The sequence below is a fragment of the Arvicanthis niloticus genome, chromosome 27 (genome assembly GCF_011762505.2).
Source record: "Arvicanthis niloticus isolate mArvNil1 chromosome 27, mArvNil1.pat.X, whole genome shotgun sequence".
In the NCBI taxonomy this organism is placed as follows: domain Eukaryota; kingdom Metazoa; phylum Chordata; class Mammalia; order Rodentia; family Muridae; genus Arvicanthis; species Arvicanthis niloticus.
Window position 1 is genome coordinate 28,140,242 of NC_133435.1, and position 18,690 is coordinate 28,158,931.

The 18,690-nt window shown below is 45.8% G+C and overlaps 1 protein-coding gene across 6 annotated transcripts in view; it reads right to left on the reverse strand.

Annotated features, from left to right (window-relative positions):
* The window catches only part of Shroom3 (shroom family member 3), a 284,471-nt gene that overhangs the window by 26,680 nt on the left and 239,101 nt on the right, over positions 1-18,690 (reverse strand). For 5 of the 6 annotated variants that reach the window (XM_076926480.1, XM_076926485.1, XM_076926483.1 and 2 more), the window contains 2 exons: positions 17,674-17,805; positions 3,782-3,913 (listed from right to left, as the gene is read on the reverse strand). In XM_076926480.1, coding sequence (XP_076782595.1) covers positions 3,782-3,913; positions 17,674-17,805 — 264 coding nt within the window. The remainder of the gene's footprint in view (positions 1-3,781; positions 3,914-17,673; positions 17,806-18,690) is intronic. The other variant, XM_076926481.1, reaches the window with a different exon arrangement.

Here is an 18,690-nt window from a genome sequence, read left to right on the forward strand (position 1 = left end):
GCTCTGTCCCTCAAAACTCCTGTTCTCAGGCTGCCTAAGGAATATGAGGCATAATGTTGGCTTCTGAGAATACGTCATCCCACTGTTACCTGGAATACTCGTCTCTCTTAGCCTGGACGTTCCTGATTCTAAGATGAATTACTGGAGGTAAGCTGTGTAACAGTGAGGAACAGAATCTTCAAGCCTGCTGCAGTTTGGGTGCTAACACAGGCAGCCTTACTGTCAAGGAGTGACTTTAGTGGGTCAAAGTTCTTACCATGGTCTGGCTACTTCTCCAGTCTCATGGCCTGCTGCTGTCCTTGCCCAACCCCAGACCCTCCTGGCAATGACTCAAACACATGAGATGCCACATCCATCTAAGCCAGCACCTCAGTCTTTGTTGCTCTACCACATGGAGGACCCTTCGCCTGGCTCACTCCTTCCCTTACTTAAGTCTCCACTTCTAAACATCACCTGACTCTCCTTACATCCTATAAACACTGCTTTTATTTTCCCCACAGTACTTACTACCACTTGTATAGCTTTGTCTGTAAGAAAGCAAGCTCAATTCTATCTACAATGTTTAAAGAATGGAAGCACACACAACAAAATATTTGCTGAATCTGGGGCAGATACAAGTGTTCTATGATATTCTACTTTGCATACTTAAAAGTAATTTTTAGGGGCTGGAGAAATGGTTCAGCAGTTCTTACATCGTTGCTCCTGCAGAGGACCTGGGTTCAGTTCCTAACACCCACCTAATGGTTCACAACCACCATAAATCCAGTTCCAAAGGATCTGGCAACCTCTTTGGACCTGAGGGCACCAGGTATACATGTGGTACACATACATGCATATGAACAAAGCACTCGTATACTCACAAAATAAGATAGTTTTCAAAAAAAACTTGAAATTTTAAATGTTCAAAACATTGTGAAAAGCACACACACACACACACACATACACACACACAATATAAAAATGTCCTGATGTGCACTCACAGAACCTTAACTCCTAAAATGATCGAATCTGTTTTTAAAATACTGGGCTAAAGTTAAACAAGGTTGTTTACCGCCAGACTTCTCAATCCTCCCTAAACTATTATTCATCTGCTGCCTCTAAGGGGGGAAACACAAAGCAGTATTCTAAACTTACATGACTCTAGAAAACTTTCTGCCAAGGAATACTTAACAAACTTTCATTTTGTGGACAACTTTTTGAGAAACAGTATTATAATTTTGTATCTCCTTCAGGGAGTGTGCCCATCACTGAGACCGTCTGAGACACAGGGGTGCTCACATATGTCAGGTGACTGGATCTCAGTGAGTCCGGTACATTAGTGTTTTGGGAGTGCTACTCCAGCCTCTCTTCAGAGACACTATATGACTCCTCAGTATCCTCTAATACTTTAGAACCCATGAGTGGTACCTTTGTTAAGATAGCGGAGAGATAGTGCCAGGGGCCAGGCAGAAAGCAGTTAACATCAAGTTTCAGGGCAATTCCAAATCCAACCTCGCTCACAAGGCAAGTTAAAATCGGACTGGCCTCTCTGCCTCTGTCTTGGCCCTCCTGCTCTTCCCAATCCCTCACATTCTTCTCTGCATGAGAAAGAGATCCTTAAGTTAGACATGAAATTGGGCTTCAGAAACTAAGTTCAAGCCATCAGAAGGAAGCCAGCCAACTGAGCTGGCACATTAGATCACTAGATGCCACTGAGAGGCTAGGGACATACCAGAGGTCCTTTTCTAGCTGCAGCTGCCACTATAAGAATGTGAGGAAACTGGAGGGAGGGGATACCCTGTGACAGAGCTGCAGAGGTGCGCCTGAGCTAAGGTGGGAGAGGACACGAGGACACGTATACTCGAAGTATTCTGGGTAATGTGAGTTTGCCTTTCTCCTAGAGTCACATGGTGCTTTTGTGACAATAACCACATCAACATCAAAGGGGCAGGGGCTAGTCACCGTACCCCTCTAACCCACCTATGGGAGACAGGAGGAAGGGGAGAGGAGCAGCGTGGCCCTCAGAATACTGTACTTTGATGCCAATGTCCCCACTCCTGAGGGCCTATGGAGCCCAGCAGTCACAGCAAGCAGGTGTCCCACACACTGACCACAACAGTCTGAAAGTGAGGGTCTGGGAGGTTCTAAAAATCCCACCATCCAACAGCATTCTATTAAGATGCACCTATACTCATGTGTGTGTTCTGCCTTATGCTAAGTTCTTTAGCAGGCAGGTGTCACTAAATCCCTAGAGCTTCAGCCTGATTATTACAGTTGTCATGTATGGAGTGTTTGTACCGTATACATGCATCTCTCTATTTAATGCTCACAATGACCAGGTAATGTAGGTATCATTAACTTACATTTTAGAGGAGAGAAAGGCAAGATCAGAGAGTGCTCAGGCCCATGAGCAGGCTGGACTGAGAAGGAGCAAGGTCAACCTAAACCCTCAAGCACTCTACTATTCCACACCCCTCTCCCACCTCCCCATCTGTTGGGTACCCACACTTTGCCTTGCAAAGCCCCTGTAATGCAAGGGGGGGCTTGATGTGAGGGGACCGCGGCTCTGGAGCAGATGGCTCAGATGTGGTGAATTGGCCTCCTTAAAGGACTAAAAGAGCTACAACAGGGGAGAGGAAGGTCTACAGGAAGGAAAGTAACCAGGAGCCACTTCTTCCTCTAATATGATGGGAGAATTTTATCCTGTGTCTACCACTGAGAGGTCTGATTTGCCTTTGAGCAAATCATGGTCCTTAAGGGCTCTAATTGAGTCCTATCTTTCCCCAAAGTACAGCCACCATCTGTTAAATAATCCTTCCAAAAGCCTCCTAGTAGCTTAACACGCACGGAAACGCAAACGCCACTACCTGCATCTCATCGAAATGACCTTCCACCTCCCTACCATCGCCTGTCTCCGCATGACTCAAGTGATAATACTGTGTGGAGCCTGAGTCCTCACGGTCAAATGGCTACCTTGTGCACACATCTGCTGTGGGGAATCCCAACTCAGCCTTCTCTTCAGGTTTGGGTCCCCTTTCCCCAGTTCCTCTCAGATGCATGAAGCCCAATTTCTAGAATAGATCCCTTTGCCATACTCGTGGTGGCTCTGTTCATTCTTGAACAACCTTAACTAGCACCAGGGTGACTAAGAAGCAGAAATCTAACCTAGCAGCCATGTACACAAACCATGGCACCTGCCTCAGATCTGTCCTGACTCATATACTGATCAGCTGACCATACTTAGACTAGTTTTTGCCCTTCAACTTCCTGTTCTGCAAGTTGGTGTGAACTTGTGTGTTGTTCAAGTAGTGCTGCATACAGAAAATGAAGGGACCACAGGGGATCAACAAAATCACGTGTCACTGAGAGATCCTCCATCTTAGTCATTTCTGTTGCAGGGCCATGCTAGACAAATCAGTTTGATGGGAGGAGAAAAAAAGTGGAATGTTTAAATATAGAAATATCATCAATTCAGTTGTAAATATGAATAATTTTTTAAACTAGTGCAGACAGGACACTGAGGCACCCAGAAAGCAGTTTTCGGTTTCTCGTATATGGGATTATAATAGGTATTGAGAAACAGCTGACTGTGAATGAGTTCCATAAATATCTCAAACAACCAGCCATGACCACACGATTTCCAGACTCCTGCCAAACCAATCTAGTTTGGGATGTGATGTAAGGATGAATCACCGACATGGTTAGCATTTGAGGAGGATGAAGACAAAGACGTTTTGCGGGTGAAGATGACAGATGACCTTTGAAGGACAGAAACCCTTGGATGCTCGCCGTGGCCACTCACCTGGAATGGTAGCTCTGGTGCCAAGGAGGGCCCACTGTGCCCTGAGATATTTGCATCATGCTGACATCAGGCTGGGTCTCCCCAAGTTTGGTGGTATGCCAGGAGTGAGGGCGAGTGGCAGGTTCACTGCACCTGTGGAAACACAGGACAGGAACCCTTTAGCACCAGCAGCTTCTTAGCCGAGTCCCCTCATGAAGTGAGGTGGCCTGGGTCCCAGGGGATCACAAATGCTTACTTCTCGGAGTACTGTGTCCTTTCCGTCTTACTTCCTATTTCGACATCACATAGGAATGCTGCAAAGTCAGTACAACTTTATTTAGGCTTCCTACATGTTGGCATTTTACACCTTCTGAATATAAGGTCATGGATGCCTGGGTCTTCCTGAACCTCTAGTGTTACAGAAAAACAGGAATGCTAAAATTCCTTCCTATTTCCCCAAGGGGCTTTGCGTAGATGCTTGGTAAAACGTTTCCTGGGGCCTTTCTAGTCCTCTATCAGAGCCTGGGTGGACCTTGCTGCTGTTTCACTGTCTCGGAAGAATGGTATGGAAGTCAGAGACTGACCTGTCCTGACAGCGAACACTACGCCACAGTCTAGAGAACAAAGTGTTCTCTGAAAGGCTTTCTCATTTTGCAAGTTGGTGACTTCAACCTTTAAGCATCCTGCCCTTAAAACACAAAGATCTGATGGAGCCAAGGAGAAATCGTGGGTGTCCTTTAGACTGAACATGAATGAGTTCTACAAGGGGTCAGTGACTACAGAAAGCCAGGGTCACGAGTCAGCTGCTGTGTAGTACTTCTGGCATCAGAGTGAGATGACCATCCAGGCATCTATCTCATGCTGACAGCTGAGACTGCGGGGAGATATTGCTGTAGTTTAGACATACTTTGTGATTCAGGAAATCCCTTGATAAGATGAGGATGAATATATCCCAAGCCCTCACTCTTGCTGTCAATGAGTTGATGGAATGGAGCCTGGGGGGTGGGCAGGACACAAGCCTGTTAGACAGACCTACCCAAAAGGAAGGGCAAAAGGGGAGGAAGAAGTTGAGGATGGATGACGGAGGACATGGGAATGGACAGGAGAAAGTATTGATGGCAACCACTCTTCCAGATCTAAGAAGTATTTCTGAAGTGATTATAAAAATGGGGCGGGGCCAGCCAGATGGCTTAGCTCCCAAAGACACTTCCGTGCAAAGATGACAATCTGAGTTTGATCCCTGGAACCCACATGAGGGTAGAAAGAGAGAATCAACCTTTGACTGAGCCATATGTGCCCCCTCCTATGGAGAGTGCACACATCCACACAAACACAAATAACTATTTTTTTTTTTTAATGTAAAAGGTAATTACACAGAGACTGTTCTCAGAATTAACTGTGGTCAAGGCACACAGGGTCCAGCCATGGTGATGAGACAGGGAGCTACTATGGCTCTGCCTGTGGCCTGAAACCAGAAGGGTAAACACAGGCCAAACAGTGATGAACTAGAAATAGTGGGTGACATTGCAGAAAGCCAAGCCACCCTTGAGAGACTGGCTTGAGGTCACAGCCTGGCTTCTGGGGAACCTGATGTCCAAGGACTAGAAACAAGGGTGTCAAGTACTGAGGTGCTGTACTTCTGGCCTACAGCTCTCCAATACCACCCCCCTCCAAGAGCTGACTCAACACTGAGGAGGTGTGGGGTCTAATGGCTCAGGGGGTCAGAGAGGTCCACGGCAAGCTGGGATACACTTGTTCTGTTCTTGGTCTCTTGTTTTTTTATCCTTCATCTTGTTAGCCCAGATAAAGGAAACTTGGTTTCTACTCTAGTTTCTAAACCTGATACGACCGGTTTTGAGCTTTGGGTTAGGTATATGTTAAGTAAAATTTTTCACCTTGGCTTTCCTTCTGGTTATAATAGGTTACATATACAACACAATACTAATGGGTTAGGGTTATGGTTTGACCGTCAAATGTCTTCCTGAGGCTCACATTTTTGAGAGGCTGTGGGACCTTTAGGTCTAGACAGAGGGAGTGGGTTGTAAGGGGTGGGCCTAAGGGATTCTAATCCAGCCTTACTTCTGGCCCAGGATCTCTGTTCCGTGTCAAACGCCGAGCAACAAGTAGTTCCTTTATGTCCTTACTGCCAAGCAGAGGAGCTGGTCTCCGGGCCGCGCCCCGCTCACCATGATTGGGGTGTGCCCCTCTGCACTGTGAGCCACACTTACTTCTCCATGAAGTTGCTTTTGTTGGAGTATAAGAGGAACATGAAGGTAACTAAGACACTACTCTTCCTCGTTCTCCCTGGACACGAGGTGAGCAGCTGTGCATACACAACCAATGTCACTTACTGCCCTGCCACAGGCCTCAAAAGCAGCAAGGCCACAGACTGGAACTGTCTCTACTGTGAACTGAAATAAACCTATTTGTTTACTTATTATGGAGCCTTGCTAAGTGTCCCAGACTGGCCTGAAGTACCAAGCCTCCCACCCTGGATGCTGAGTACTGGGATTACAGGAAGGTATCAGCATGTCTGTCAGAAGCCTGTTCTTTATAGACTCCCCTTCTCCAGCACCCATTAGAGTGATAAAAGACTGCACAGTATAGCTCTGTAAGAGTTCACCAAGATCAAAGGCTGTGAGATATGGAAGTGAAGGATATTCAGGCAGAAGGAATGGCATAGCCAATATGGGAGAACACAAAACATGGCTCAGACATGGTCCAAGCGGCACATGCAGCTGGTAGGATGATGAGAAAGGAGACAGGAAACTCCTAAGTGTCTTACACTATACCACAATAAAAAGATGGCTGTGGCTCAGTGCCCCAGGCAGGGAGAGACAGGCTCCAATCTGAGTTTTAGGAAGGTACCACCAATAGCACAGTAAATAAATTGAATATTTTGCCAGCCAGGATACGAGACGTTGAGGGCCTGGGACTGAGACAGTGGTAACGAGCTTCAAGGAATCAAAAATCTTTAAAGTTATGGAGGCAGAAGAATCCTCAGTCTCAGTGATCACTTAGACAGTGTGTGCGTGTGCGTGTGTGTGTGTGTGTGTGTGTGTGTGTGTGTGTGCGCGCGTGTGTGCGCCTGTGTGTGTGTGTGTGCCTGTGTGTGCCTGTGCATGTGCATGTGTGTGTGTGTGTGTGTGCGTGCCTGTGTGCATGTGTTATTTAGTAAAGAAGGAACAAAGAATGCCACATCCCTGAGGTGAGAATAAGTTTGGAGTGTTTAAAACAAGAGTGTGGCCAGAGCCACAGAGAGAAGTGCTGATGGTGTGGGATTCAGACCACATGAAAAGCTTTGAGAGCATTCTAGCATAAGCATCAGATGTTTACTTGAATGGGGTCTGAAAGCCAAGGCTCAGAGGTAGTTCAGCTGTGATGACCCTGGAGGATTGTGATGCATCAGAAAAACAAAGAAGGTGACTGTGGTGGTTTGAATATGCTTGGCCCATGGGAAGCGGCACTATTAGGAGGTGTGGCTTTGTTGGAGGAAGTGTGTCATTGTGTAGACGGGCTTTGAGGACTCCTAGTGTCACCCAGTGCGTTAGAGACCCTCCTCCTGGTGACCTGCAGAAGACAATCTCTTGCTGCTGCCTTTGGATCCAGATGTAGAACTCTCAGCTCTCCTGGCACCATGTCTGCCTGCATGCTGCCATGCTCCCTGCATGATGATAATGGATTGAACTTCTGAAACTGTAAGCCTGCCTCAGTTAAATGTTTTCCTCTATCAGAGTGACCTTGGTCATCGTGTCTCTTCACAGCAATGAAACCCTAACTAAGGCCACACCTCCTAATAGTGCCACTTCCCATGGGTGACAGCTTTAGGTTTGAAAATAAGCACCAGAGGACTTCTGTTGCTGACGCTCTCTGAGGAGCCGTTATGACCGGACCTTATGGCCTTCCAGGTGCACTAGCTTTCCAAAACATGTTGGCTGTCAACCAGACAGAAGTCACAAGTATAAGATACAAACAAATTTAAAATAGATGTGAAACAGCTGGATAGAGTAGCATACACCTTGGGACCAAGGCAGGGAAGTCATCTGAACCAGAGTTTGGGGCCAGGTAGGCAACATAGCCAGTCCCATTTTAAGACAATATAAAATAGACAAGGAAGACTGCTGATACTACCAATCAAAGTGACCATATTTCTTAATCCTCTCACTGAGCGGTCTACCTGCCTGTCTACTGTTTAGTGTATCCATGACCACAGAAGACGAAGCCCACCATGATACATACCCACATGCTCCTTACAGAGAAGGAAATGTATCACAGTGATGTGTTAAGTGGTCTGTCAGAACTCGGGCTGAGGGTCTTCAGGCTCCCCTTGCCAACACCACCTGCTCAGCTGGGGATGGAATGCTGACTCTCAGGTTCTGTTTGTGTGTTGCTGGTAATCTTCCTCATCTATTTTGTGTTGTCTTAAAACAGGTCTATATTAAAATGCCACTACATCCGGCTTTTCTTTCATCTGTCTTAAAAATTGACAGGCACAAGAAATGTATTCACATTAATACAAAGACTACCTTATTTATGTATGGACTCATGACCAAACTTAACAAATCATTAGCCCCTCCCCATATTCATTTTAAGTACTCTTTTGAATAGACAATAAATTTACAAGAAAAAAACAAACGCCAATGTATAATTTTGCCCTACAGACCCCATTTCTCCCCCATCCCATTGCTAAATTCTTGTACAGCCTTTCCCAGGATCCCAGAATCCCATTATGTAAACACAAACCCATATAAAGGTGTGAGGGTGTGGCCCACGAGTAAAGAGCTTATCCAGTATGCACAAATCCCTGGATTCTATCTACCCCAACTACCTACCAAACAGCAAAAGACATAGATTGGTGGGAAGAAAGGTATTTATCTGGGGTAATACAACCCCAGAGGAACATACAGTCCTTTCTGGAAGAAGACGTTCTTTTTAAATGTCACATGTTCCCAAAGTATACTGGGGACTTTTGCTTTGCTGACTGAATAATGACAGTGAAGCCTACTAAGAGACGGACAGATAGATGACTAACACCACAGATTAGGAGAAAAGGTAATCCCCTTTCCTTGTACTGGGTTTCACCACACTGGCCCATAATGGTCTACACATCTCTTCGCTACCATGAAGTTTATTTCTCCTCACCCTCCATTTCTGAGACATGTTTATAGACTAACACATAAAAATAGTATAAACAGAGGGATTAGCATTTTTTTTAACTTAGTCAATAGTAAGTGGTGCCAAAATGTCCTTGTTCTCAATATTTCAATCCTGCTCTTTCCCCCTTCAACACACACACACACACACACACACACACACACACACACACACACCCCTCTACTGTGTATGCTGTCCAAACCTCTCTGTCGGCACAACTGGAATAACCCAGAGACTGTCAGTTTGGAAGCTTGGGAGAGCCCAAATAGCAACCAAGATATTCCAAATTCAAGCTAATTAATGTTATACAGTGCTTTATAGATGTTCTTTTTGGAGTAAATCTGATGCACGGTGCATGGTGCCGAGGCTTTCTCTTCATTATATTCTCTCCCCTCCCCCCCCCCATTAAAAGCAGAGAATACAAATAAGAAACTGAAGAGATAAGAAAAAAGATAAATGCCACTCTAAAAATAGTTAAGAAAATCTATTCTTTAAAAATCATACTAAATCTCGAAAACCAAAAAAAAAAAAAAAAAAAATCATACTAAAAAGAAAAACCTGTTCATTAAAATAAAGTTTTGACATAACTGGAACCCCAATAAAAAGAACAGTCTAGATCTGAGGGCAGAGCAGCTGAAAAAGAGGAAACTTCTAGAACATCAGCTCTGATTCCTTCCTTCCGGTTTCTTCCCTACCTAACAATGGTTCCATACTGAATTTTACAACAGGGAGGAGTTCCAACACCACAGCCTGCTAACACAGGACCTGCCATCAGGAGTATAATAAGAGTGATTTCTCAGTCACTTTCCGAGGACAGAATGCCAGATAAGACCTGAAAAACCAGCCCTGTGGTCTCTGGCATCGAGGGTATTTCTGAATGTGTGCACTCCAGAGTTTCTCTTACCATTCATGTGGCACAGCCACAAATAGCAATCACGACGAAATCAATATGCAATATGTCCAGAGCCCTAGGACACTGCCCAGACAGCTCCATTCACCTGTCCTTGGCCACGGCATGCTGCCTGAGCCAAAGCACCCCAGAGACAGGCACTGCACTAAGTGTAACAACTGACACAACCTTAAAATCACAACTTTAGTAGGGCAGAAGCAGGATTGAAAAGTCTGTGGGAAAGGAAAAAGGAAAAAGGAAAGGAAAGGAAAGGAAAGGAAAGGAAAGGAAAGGAAAGGAAAGGAAAGGAAAGGAAAGGAAAGGAAAAGGAAGTAACCATGCTCTCAACAATGCCAGAGTGCAGTCATGCACAGAGGTCCGGCCCAGCCAACACTTCCTTTCATGGACAAAGATGACTTTAAAGCTTAGTGAGAGGGCTGGATCTTTCTCTTAAAATTGAGAAGATACTCAGAGGTTCCCTCCCTTTCTCTCTTCTTACCTTGTATGTAAAAGGGGAGGCGGAGTTCCACATGGGCTGAACCTGCCTGAAGGAAATACCTCCAAACTGTGGACATCTTAACTCTTAAGAGGAAGGGGAAAAAGGTGGGGGTGGGGGGAGCCAGGCACCAAAACCAAAAGCAGAACAGGGCATCCAAGGCCTGAGAGGTCCACAGAAGGTGTAGAGTCCATACTGCAGGAAACTTAGGAGTACAAAAAGAAAAGGGAACTGACTCCAGGAATCTTTGAAGTTATGACTGGGAGAAATTGCAAGGCGATCCCAAATCCATACTCATGCAGGTAAGCCTACTTAAATGCAGTGGGCCACAAATACATACAAAAAAAAAAAAAAGCTGAAAGTAGGAGGGGGCTTTAAAGGAAGGAGACAGGATAATGGAACATGATATGATTAAAGTACATTATATGTACTTTGAAATGCACACAAGTGAAAAAAGAAACTGTAAAGGAGTAAACTTTTTTTTTTAAATTAGCACAACTGAGAGGGGCCTAGAGGAGAGAAATCACCCATGGAAGAGCAAAGGTAAGAATGACACACACCATACCCTCAGAAGCCATGTAGGCTGGAAGGGAGCAGAGTGAGGTATCGATTGTCGAGAGAGGAGGCAGTGGGGGGAGGGGGGGACTGTGGGCAAAAGTATGATGACAGGTATGTATGACATGCTGTGTTACCCAGGTGGTAGTGGCGCATGCCTTTAACGCTAGCACTCAGGAGGTAGACGCGGTCTGATCTCTGAGTTTGAGGTCAGCCTGATCTGTAGAATGAGTTCCTGGACAGCCAGGGCTACGGAGAAACCCTGTCAAAGGAAGAAAAGACAAGACAAGACAGACAGACAGACAGACAGACAGACAGACGATGCTCTAATTAATACCATTATCCTATATGCTCTATAAAAGCATAGTACAAAAAACTGCAAAAAGCAGAGCTCAGAGAAAAACTTAACCTGCCTAGAATTCTAAACCATATGGAGCATCTTCACAGGATTTGAGAAGCCAGGCGTGGGGGCACACTACTGTAATCCCAGCACTTGGGAGACAGGGGCCAGGAAAAACAGGAGTTACGGTTATCCTCTGGTTATACAAAGAGTTTGAGTTCAAGGCTAGCCTGGGTTATGTGCAACCCCGTGAAGGAGAAGGCAGGTGTGGTTACACACAAAATGCCAGCCCTCGGGGAGATGGATGTGAGGGGCCACCATGCACAGTAAAGCCCTTCTTGTGAGAAGTAAAAAAAAAAAAAAAAAAAAAAAAAAAAAAAATTCACTTTCCGATAAGCAGAAACCGGCATCAGAAAAGACAAAAAATGTGCAGGCCAGAAACTCATCTGCATAAAAACAACATCCAAGAAGGAATGGGCAGAAGCAAAATGAGGTTCAAAAACTTCCTTTACTTTATGGGCAGGTTGGCAATGGATCGTCGGGAGGTCTGCCCAGTCCCTCCTCCTGGGAGCACAGTTCTGAACGTTCCAGGGGAGCTGCAGTGGGAACCCGAAGGAGCAGCACAGAGCACTGCCTGATCTGAATGAGATAAGAAGACAGACTAGGCAGATGGATAAGCCCTGAGAAACTGGGTAGCCTTGGCTGTAGACAGTAGAGAGTGGCTGGAAATTCCCAGACAGAAGCACTAACTGCACACTGGACCATGTATGGCTTCTTAACTAGGCTGAAACTTAATGTGTAGTTGCTTATTTTTCTTTAAAAATACATATTCTTGGGAAGCTAGAAAGTAGGACGATTACGGTGAGCTGAGACCAGCCACACTACACAGTGAGTTCCAGGTCAACCTGGGCTACATGGTGAGAACTCTCAGGAAAACAACACAAGAACAAACAAAACAACTAAGACAAACAATAAAACAGCCAACCAACCAAAGAACAACAAAAACAAAAGTTAAAAAAAAAAAAAAAAGAGGCAAGAAAGGAAAACAAAACCCAGATAGAACACACTATGAAAAAGACATCAGAAAAAGGTTCTTGGGTTAGCGCCCTACAATATAAAGGTCCCGAATCTCATTCCAACAGTTTTCACTTACCCTGAGCAAACAGAAACATCCCCACAGGGCAAACCCCCTTCTGCTCCCTTCAGGAGCAGGGCGGAGAGCAAGTCACCCTCGGCTTAGGCTCCACCCACAGAGGCGGGGATCCCCAGCGATTCCCTTCCCAACAGGTGAGCTTGCAGATAAAGGGCAGGACAGCCTGAGCTCAGATCAGAGCAAGTGGGAGGGACTCTACCCCTCAGTCACCTATGTAAATACACCAAGGAGAAAGGGTGGCCCTTAGTACTTTTCCTGGGAAAAGCCAGCACACAGCTCTGAAATGCCAGGCAGCAGGAGGAGGGAAGCCAGGGAAACCTGTCCTGGAGGATGCATCAAAAGTAAAAGCAGGAAGCCTCCTCCCACTGTTTGTGAACTGCCTCAGCTGTTGAAGCATCAGCTCTCCTGCGGTCTCACCGGGGCTCTCTGAGCCATTATCTGGAGATGAGCAGGAGGCAGCTGGGGACCACATTCCTAGCTGAGAGAAAGTGCCAGAGACTGGCACTGGAGCTCTACGGAGGAGCTGACGCTAAGCGGGTCATCCCTTCACCTTGATTTAACCTCGCGGAGCAGAGGCTGTTTGATCACAGACAAGTTATTCTAAGGGTGATGGCGACTGGTAAGACCAGGACTGAGAAGGAGGCACTGGAGTGGAAAACCTTCGGTTGTAAGCTAGCATAACTGGTCTCCATTACCGACTCATTACCAACCACTCTGATCCAAAGCTCCACAGATTTTTTTTTTCTGCGAAGACAGGTCAGATCATAAGGATTCTCTCTTCTTCCCACTGGGTGTGGTGGTTCACATTCGAGATCACAGCAGAGACAGAGGGATCAAAAGTTGTAGGTTGGCCTAGGATACATACCAACACCCTATTTCAAACCAACCAAGGCAAAGTACTTTCCCTCTGTCTCTCTCCCTGCAATGAGACAAAACAAATATGAAGTCCTCAGATATAAATCAGTCACTGAGCCGGGCGGTGGTGGTGCACGCCTTTAGTCCCAGCACTTGGGAGGCAGAAGCAGGCGGATTTCTGAGTTCAAGGCCAGCCTGGTCTACAGAGTGAGTTCCAGGACAGCCAGGGCTATAGAGAGAAACCCTGTCTTGAAAACCAAAATCAATCAATCAATCAAATCAATCAATCAATGGATAAATAGATGGGAAAAAATAATAGTGCTTCCCTACAGAATTCCGATGAATAAATGTAGGAGTGAAAGAAATATGGAGTAGCTTCTAGAACGTTCCAGTTGTCTGAGATGATATCAACAGACTTTAAAGTCAGTGAAAAGAAAGTCTGAAGACAAACAGGGTATACATGTAGCCTCAACATTACTCTCCAGCGCAATTATGAAAAATGCAAAGGGGCACATGGTGGCCCTTACAGTGAGAGACATGGGAACCTCACCATAACCAAGTCACCAAAGTTGCCATCAGCCATAATGAGATGTCAACCTCACGTGGCCTCTGATGCCACAGTTACATCTGCCCTACAGCTCCTAGGAGAGACACAAATCATTAGAGTGGTATTGCCAAAAATACCTGGGCCTCAGCTTCACCACGAGAAAGCAACTGATATCTCTAAATCAAAGGCATTGTGCAAAGTAACGGGCCACTTGCCTTAAAGATATCAAGAACACTGCTGTAGGATGTAACTTTGTGGGAAAGCATTTGACAAGCAGGCAGGCTATCCAAGCTTGAATCCTCAGTAACGACTAAACAACAGCAATCTTGTACCATGGACTGTGGAGCACAGGCAATACTTTAGCGTTGGCAAAATGGCACAGTGGATAAAGGACCGTGTGGCCAAGCCTGGCAACCTGGGTTTGATGTCAGCATCCTGTAGTGAAAGGAGAGAACCAACCCACACAAGTTGTCCTTCGTCTTCTACATAAGTCCAGAGCACAGTGGTGTGTTCCCCTAAAGAAAGAATTGTTTTTTAAAAATGCCAGAGTCACAAAAACCCAGGAGAGATTTTAAAAGTGTCATAAATCAAGATACAGTGAAAGACATGTGAGAACTATAAAGTAGCATTTACAAACAGAAAAGGCTATCGGGGGAGAGGATGGCTAGCTACTCTTCATGAGGTCTGCCGTTTCTAAAGTCTTACATGTCGGTACTATCACCAATTGCTAGGGCCAGTTTTTTTTTTATTATTATTTTGATATTTCTACTGCTTATAAAAGATATAACATTAGAAAAGGCTGGGTAGCAGGTGTTGGGGAAATTAAAAGTACTATGTTTTGAGTCTTCTGTGATTTCAAAATAAGTAAAAGCTAAAACAATTAAGAGTTGGCGTCTGAAACATTTCAGTATTAATGTTCATTTTCATCAGAGACCTGTCTGCTCCGGACAGCTTCCTATATTGAATTCTAAGGAAAAAAAAAAAAAAAAAAGAGTTGGCGTCTGGGTACAGATAAGAGCCACTCCAATTTTTAAGTTCAGTCCTCCTCCCTGTCAGTCTGGGTGGATTCACAATCACCTGGGAGACAGACCTCTGGGCATACCTGTGAATGTTTCCAGAAAAGTCCAACTAAGAAGGGTGAGCTTACCCTGAATATGGGCTACACCAAACTGGGTGAGATTTAAGACTGATTTTAAAAATGGAAAAAAGGAAAGCTGGGGGGGGGGGGGTTGCAGGGGGGAGCACTGACTTCTCTTGGCTCCCTGACTGCAGGTGCAGTGTGAATAGTTGCCTCCCACACCCACTGGCATAGCTATGTAGGGTGGACTGGGCCCTCAAGCTGTGAGCCAAAAGCAAGCTTTTCTTCCTTAAGCTGCTTTGGCAGACACTCTCTCACAGCAACTGACACAGTTGGACGACCTCAGAGGACAGGAAAGAATTAGGAAGTTGATGACCACAAATTCTTATAACTAGAGCTGAGGAGACAAAGCATGCACATATAAAATCCAAGAGCACTGAGTCTGATGTTCTTTAAGACAGGTGCTACCTGTGTCCCAGGCTGGCCTCAAATTCTCTATAAAGCTGAGCATGCTTTTGAACTTCTGATCCTCCTGCCTCTGCATCCTCAGAGCTGGGATTTAAGATACCACTGTGCTCAGTTTATATGATGCTGGAGATGAAACCCAGGCTTCATCATGCTAGACCAGCACCCTACCAAATAAGCTCTGTCTCCCACTCAAAGCTCATGACTTTTTTTTTTTTTTTTAATGCTTCCATGTATTGGATTGACTGATTGATTTAACATATAAGTGCTCTGCTGCATGTACACCTGCATGCCAGAAGAGGGCAACAGATGCCCTTATAGATGATAATGGTTGCCAGCTACCTTGTGGTTGCTGGGAATTGAATTTGGGACCTCTGGAAGAACAATCAGTGCTTACCAGCCCCAAAGTCATGACTCGTAAGGAGGAAATTATCTGTCCACCTGGTCCTGTCTATCCTCTGTCTGTACAGACAGCACTGCTGACTCTGCTGACGTGATAACTGTGACTAGCTTTCTATTCATTTGCTTGCTTGCCTGTGTGAGAGAGGAGTTTGCTGTGTTGCCAGTTAGGTCTTGAACTCCTAGGAGCAAGATAGTCTCTCATTTTAGACTTCCCAAGGAGCTAGAATTACAGGTATGCCAGCATCCCTGGATAGCTTTAAGAATGGTTTATTTATGGTTAGGCTACCAAATGGATATATTTAAGTCTGTTTGCTTCATTCGACTTTTCAAGGGTTGCTTTACATATTATTTTCTGAGTGTTTGTGTTGTTTCATGTGTGTGTGCATATGTACAAACATGAAGGCCAGAGAACAGCAGCAACAGTTGCTCTACCGTCTCCTACAGAGCCCAGCAGCCATGAAACTCACAGATGTCCACCTGTCTCTGCCCTGCTGGCTACTGGGATTAAAGGCATGTGCACCACACCCAGCCTGGCTTCCTACTCTTCACCAGCAGGCGGTCTCTGCTCTTTCTGCTCTCCCAGTGTTGGCCAAGAGCCCTACCCATATCTCTAAGTCCCCCACAGCAGTGTCTCTGGAAACCAAGTGTCCTCTCCTTTCCCATACATGCATCTGCTCTTAACTCTTGTCTCTGTAATCCTTCTGGGATCTGTCCCGTCTCTTGTCCTGTGAGCACTGACTTGGTTCAGGATCTTGACCATTTTCTTCCCGGGTTAAAGCAGCTGTCCCAGTGAATGGCAACTTCCTGATCCCAGGGCTCTGGCAGTGCCACAAGGCTCACCTACACAGTCAGCAGAGGACTTGGTTTGGAGTCTCTGGGCAGTGAGGATACAAGGTGACCAAAGGGAGCAGCGAAGGCCTTGGGACTTCTGCCTGCACCTGTAGCAGGAGCAAGCCTGCAAACAGCTCTGAGCCTGTGCCTGGCCTACCCTACTCCCCAGGCAGTGGCTTCTCTGGCCCTCTAGCATGTTCAAACAACTTTTGAGTATCTTTCTTAAAATGGAATATAATAAAGAATCTTAATATAAACAACTACAACTATTGTTTTGGTACATAAGACATAACATCATTTCATGTATATCTTAAACATGGGAAATACAAACATGCAAATATAGATTCCACAGATCTAACTTCTCCCTCCCCCCCCGCCCTCCCTCCCAGCTTCCTTCCCTCCCAGTCTCCCTTTTTCCCTTCCTCCCTCCTTTCTTCCTTCCCTCCCTTTAAAGACAGGGTCTCACTATGTAACCCTGTCTGGCCTACAACTTGTTATGTAGACCAGGCTAGCCTTCAACTCTTAGAGAGAGTCACTTGCCTCTGCCTTCTGAGCACTGGGATTAAAGGCATATATGCTACTATACCAGTCCAAAATTCAAAAATGTAATGCCTAATAGCACAGTGGTAGAGTACTTGCTATTATCTTTTAAGACTGTGGGTTCAATATATAGGCCTAAAACGAGTAAGATTCCTTCTGCAGGAAGAATGTCTTGTATATTGTATAGATGCATCGTTTGTCAATTAAAAAGCCTGTGGTCTATGGCTCGCGTAGGAAACGGAAGGCAGGAAGATGTAAGGAGTCAGATACATGGTACGTGACCACAGGTAACCAGTCACATGGCAGAATGCATGTTTTAAAATGAATGGGCTATTTTAGTCGTGATATAGTCAGAGTAGAGCCTAGCTACATGGCCAAGATATTTTATAAATATATTTTGAGCTTGAGTCTTATTTCTGGGAGCCTAGAGCTGGGAGAAAGAACTGGGCATAACTTCAACATCCTTCTGAACTTTAACTTAGGCGACCTCCTTGTTGGGCCCCTTCCCTCTCCCACCAACCCCAGGCCTCTAACCATCTTTGCCCCAGTGCCCTCTCCCGAGAGTGGGCCAGTCTTTTCTTCCACACCGTTCAGTGTTAACCTCCTACCTCTGCTTTAGCCGAAGTTTCACGCCTCCTGACCATGTTGCTTTCCGGTGCTGGGGGCTGCAGGTGAGCAGCTCTGAGCTGAGGGAGTTAGAGGTGCCAGGATCTGCATGGCTCGGGGTTGCACACACATCTCTGTGAAAAACAGGAAAACCAACAGCTGAGCGTGACGGGGCTTTGTAGCAGGGAGCGCAAGTGGATCTCACTGGGAAGTACACAGACACGGACTGGAGCCAGAGCAAGCAGCTGAGCTGAGCGAGACTCGGTCTGCACACCCAAGCTCTCTGTCCTAAAGACAGCAAATCTACACAGGGCGTCTACCCTTACTGCCTATGGTGTTGTGGCTAATTAAGTATATCTGTTTATATATTACATCTTTATATATATTATGTTTTGCAGTCCTAGGACTTCGGATGTAGTCCTAGCATCTAACCTAGCATGCACGAGGCCCCAGAACTGCAGTCCTCGAGGTTGAAGCCAGGACTCTGTGCGCACTGGACAAGTAAGCGCCCTACCATCGAGCGGTTCCTCAGCCACATTAACTGTTAGGACCCTGGAAACTGAACTCACTGGTCCAAGCCATTACACTGTTTCTCTGAAGCCAGGTCGCAGATTCTATTTCTGGGCTTCAATGTGAGAAGTGTAGTCTTCAAGAGCAACAGACCCTGCGTTGCACAGTGGGTGGCAGCTCAGGAGGAACCCACGGCAATTCTTGAGCTTCAGCTGTTTCACATTGTTTAGATTCTATCATATTGGAAGGCCTTTTGTGCATCCATTGTGCTCCCGCCTTCCACCCGCAGGCCCGACACCATCCCTACACCATCCCTACAACTCTCTTCCATGCTCCCAGGGAGTTAGAGAAAAGTTTTAAGTCTCACATTGCCAGAGCCTGCTGCCATGGGAAAGGGCATCTTCCTCCTCAGGAGGAGGCTCAGGTCTAGGATGCTTCCCCTTTATCACACTGGCCCTGCTTCCAGCTCTGAAGTGGTTTAAGGTTTTATTTTATAGCATTATTGTGTG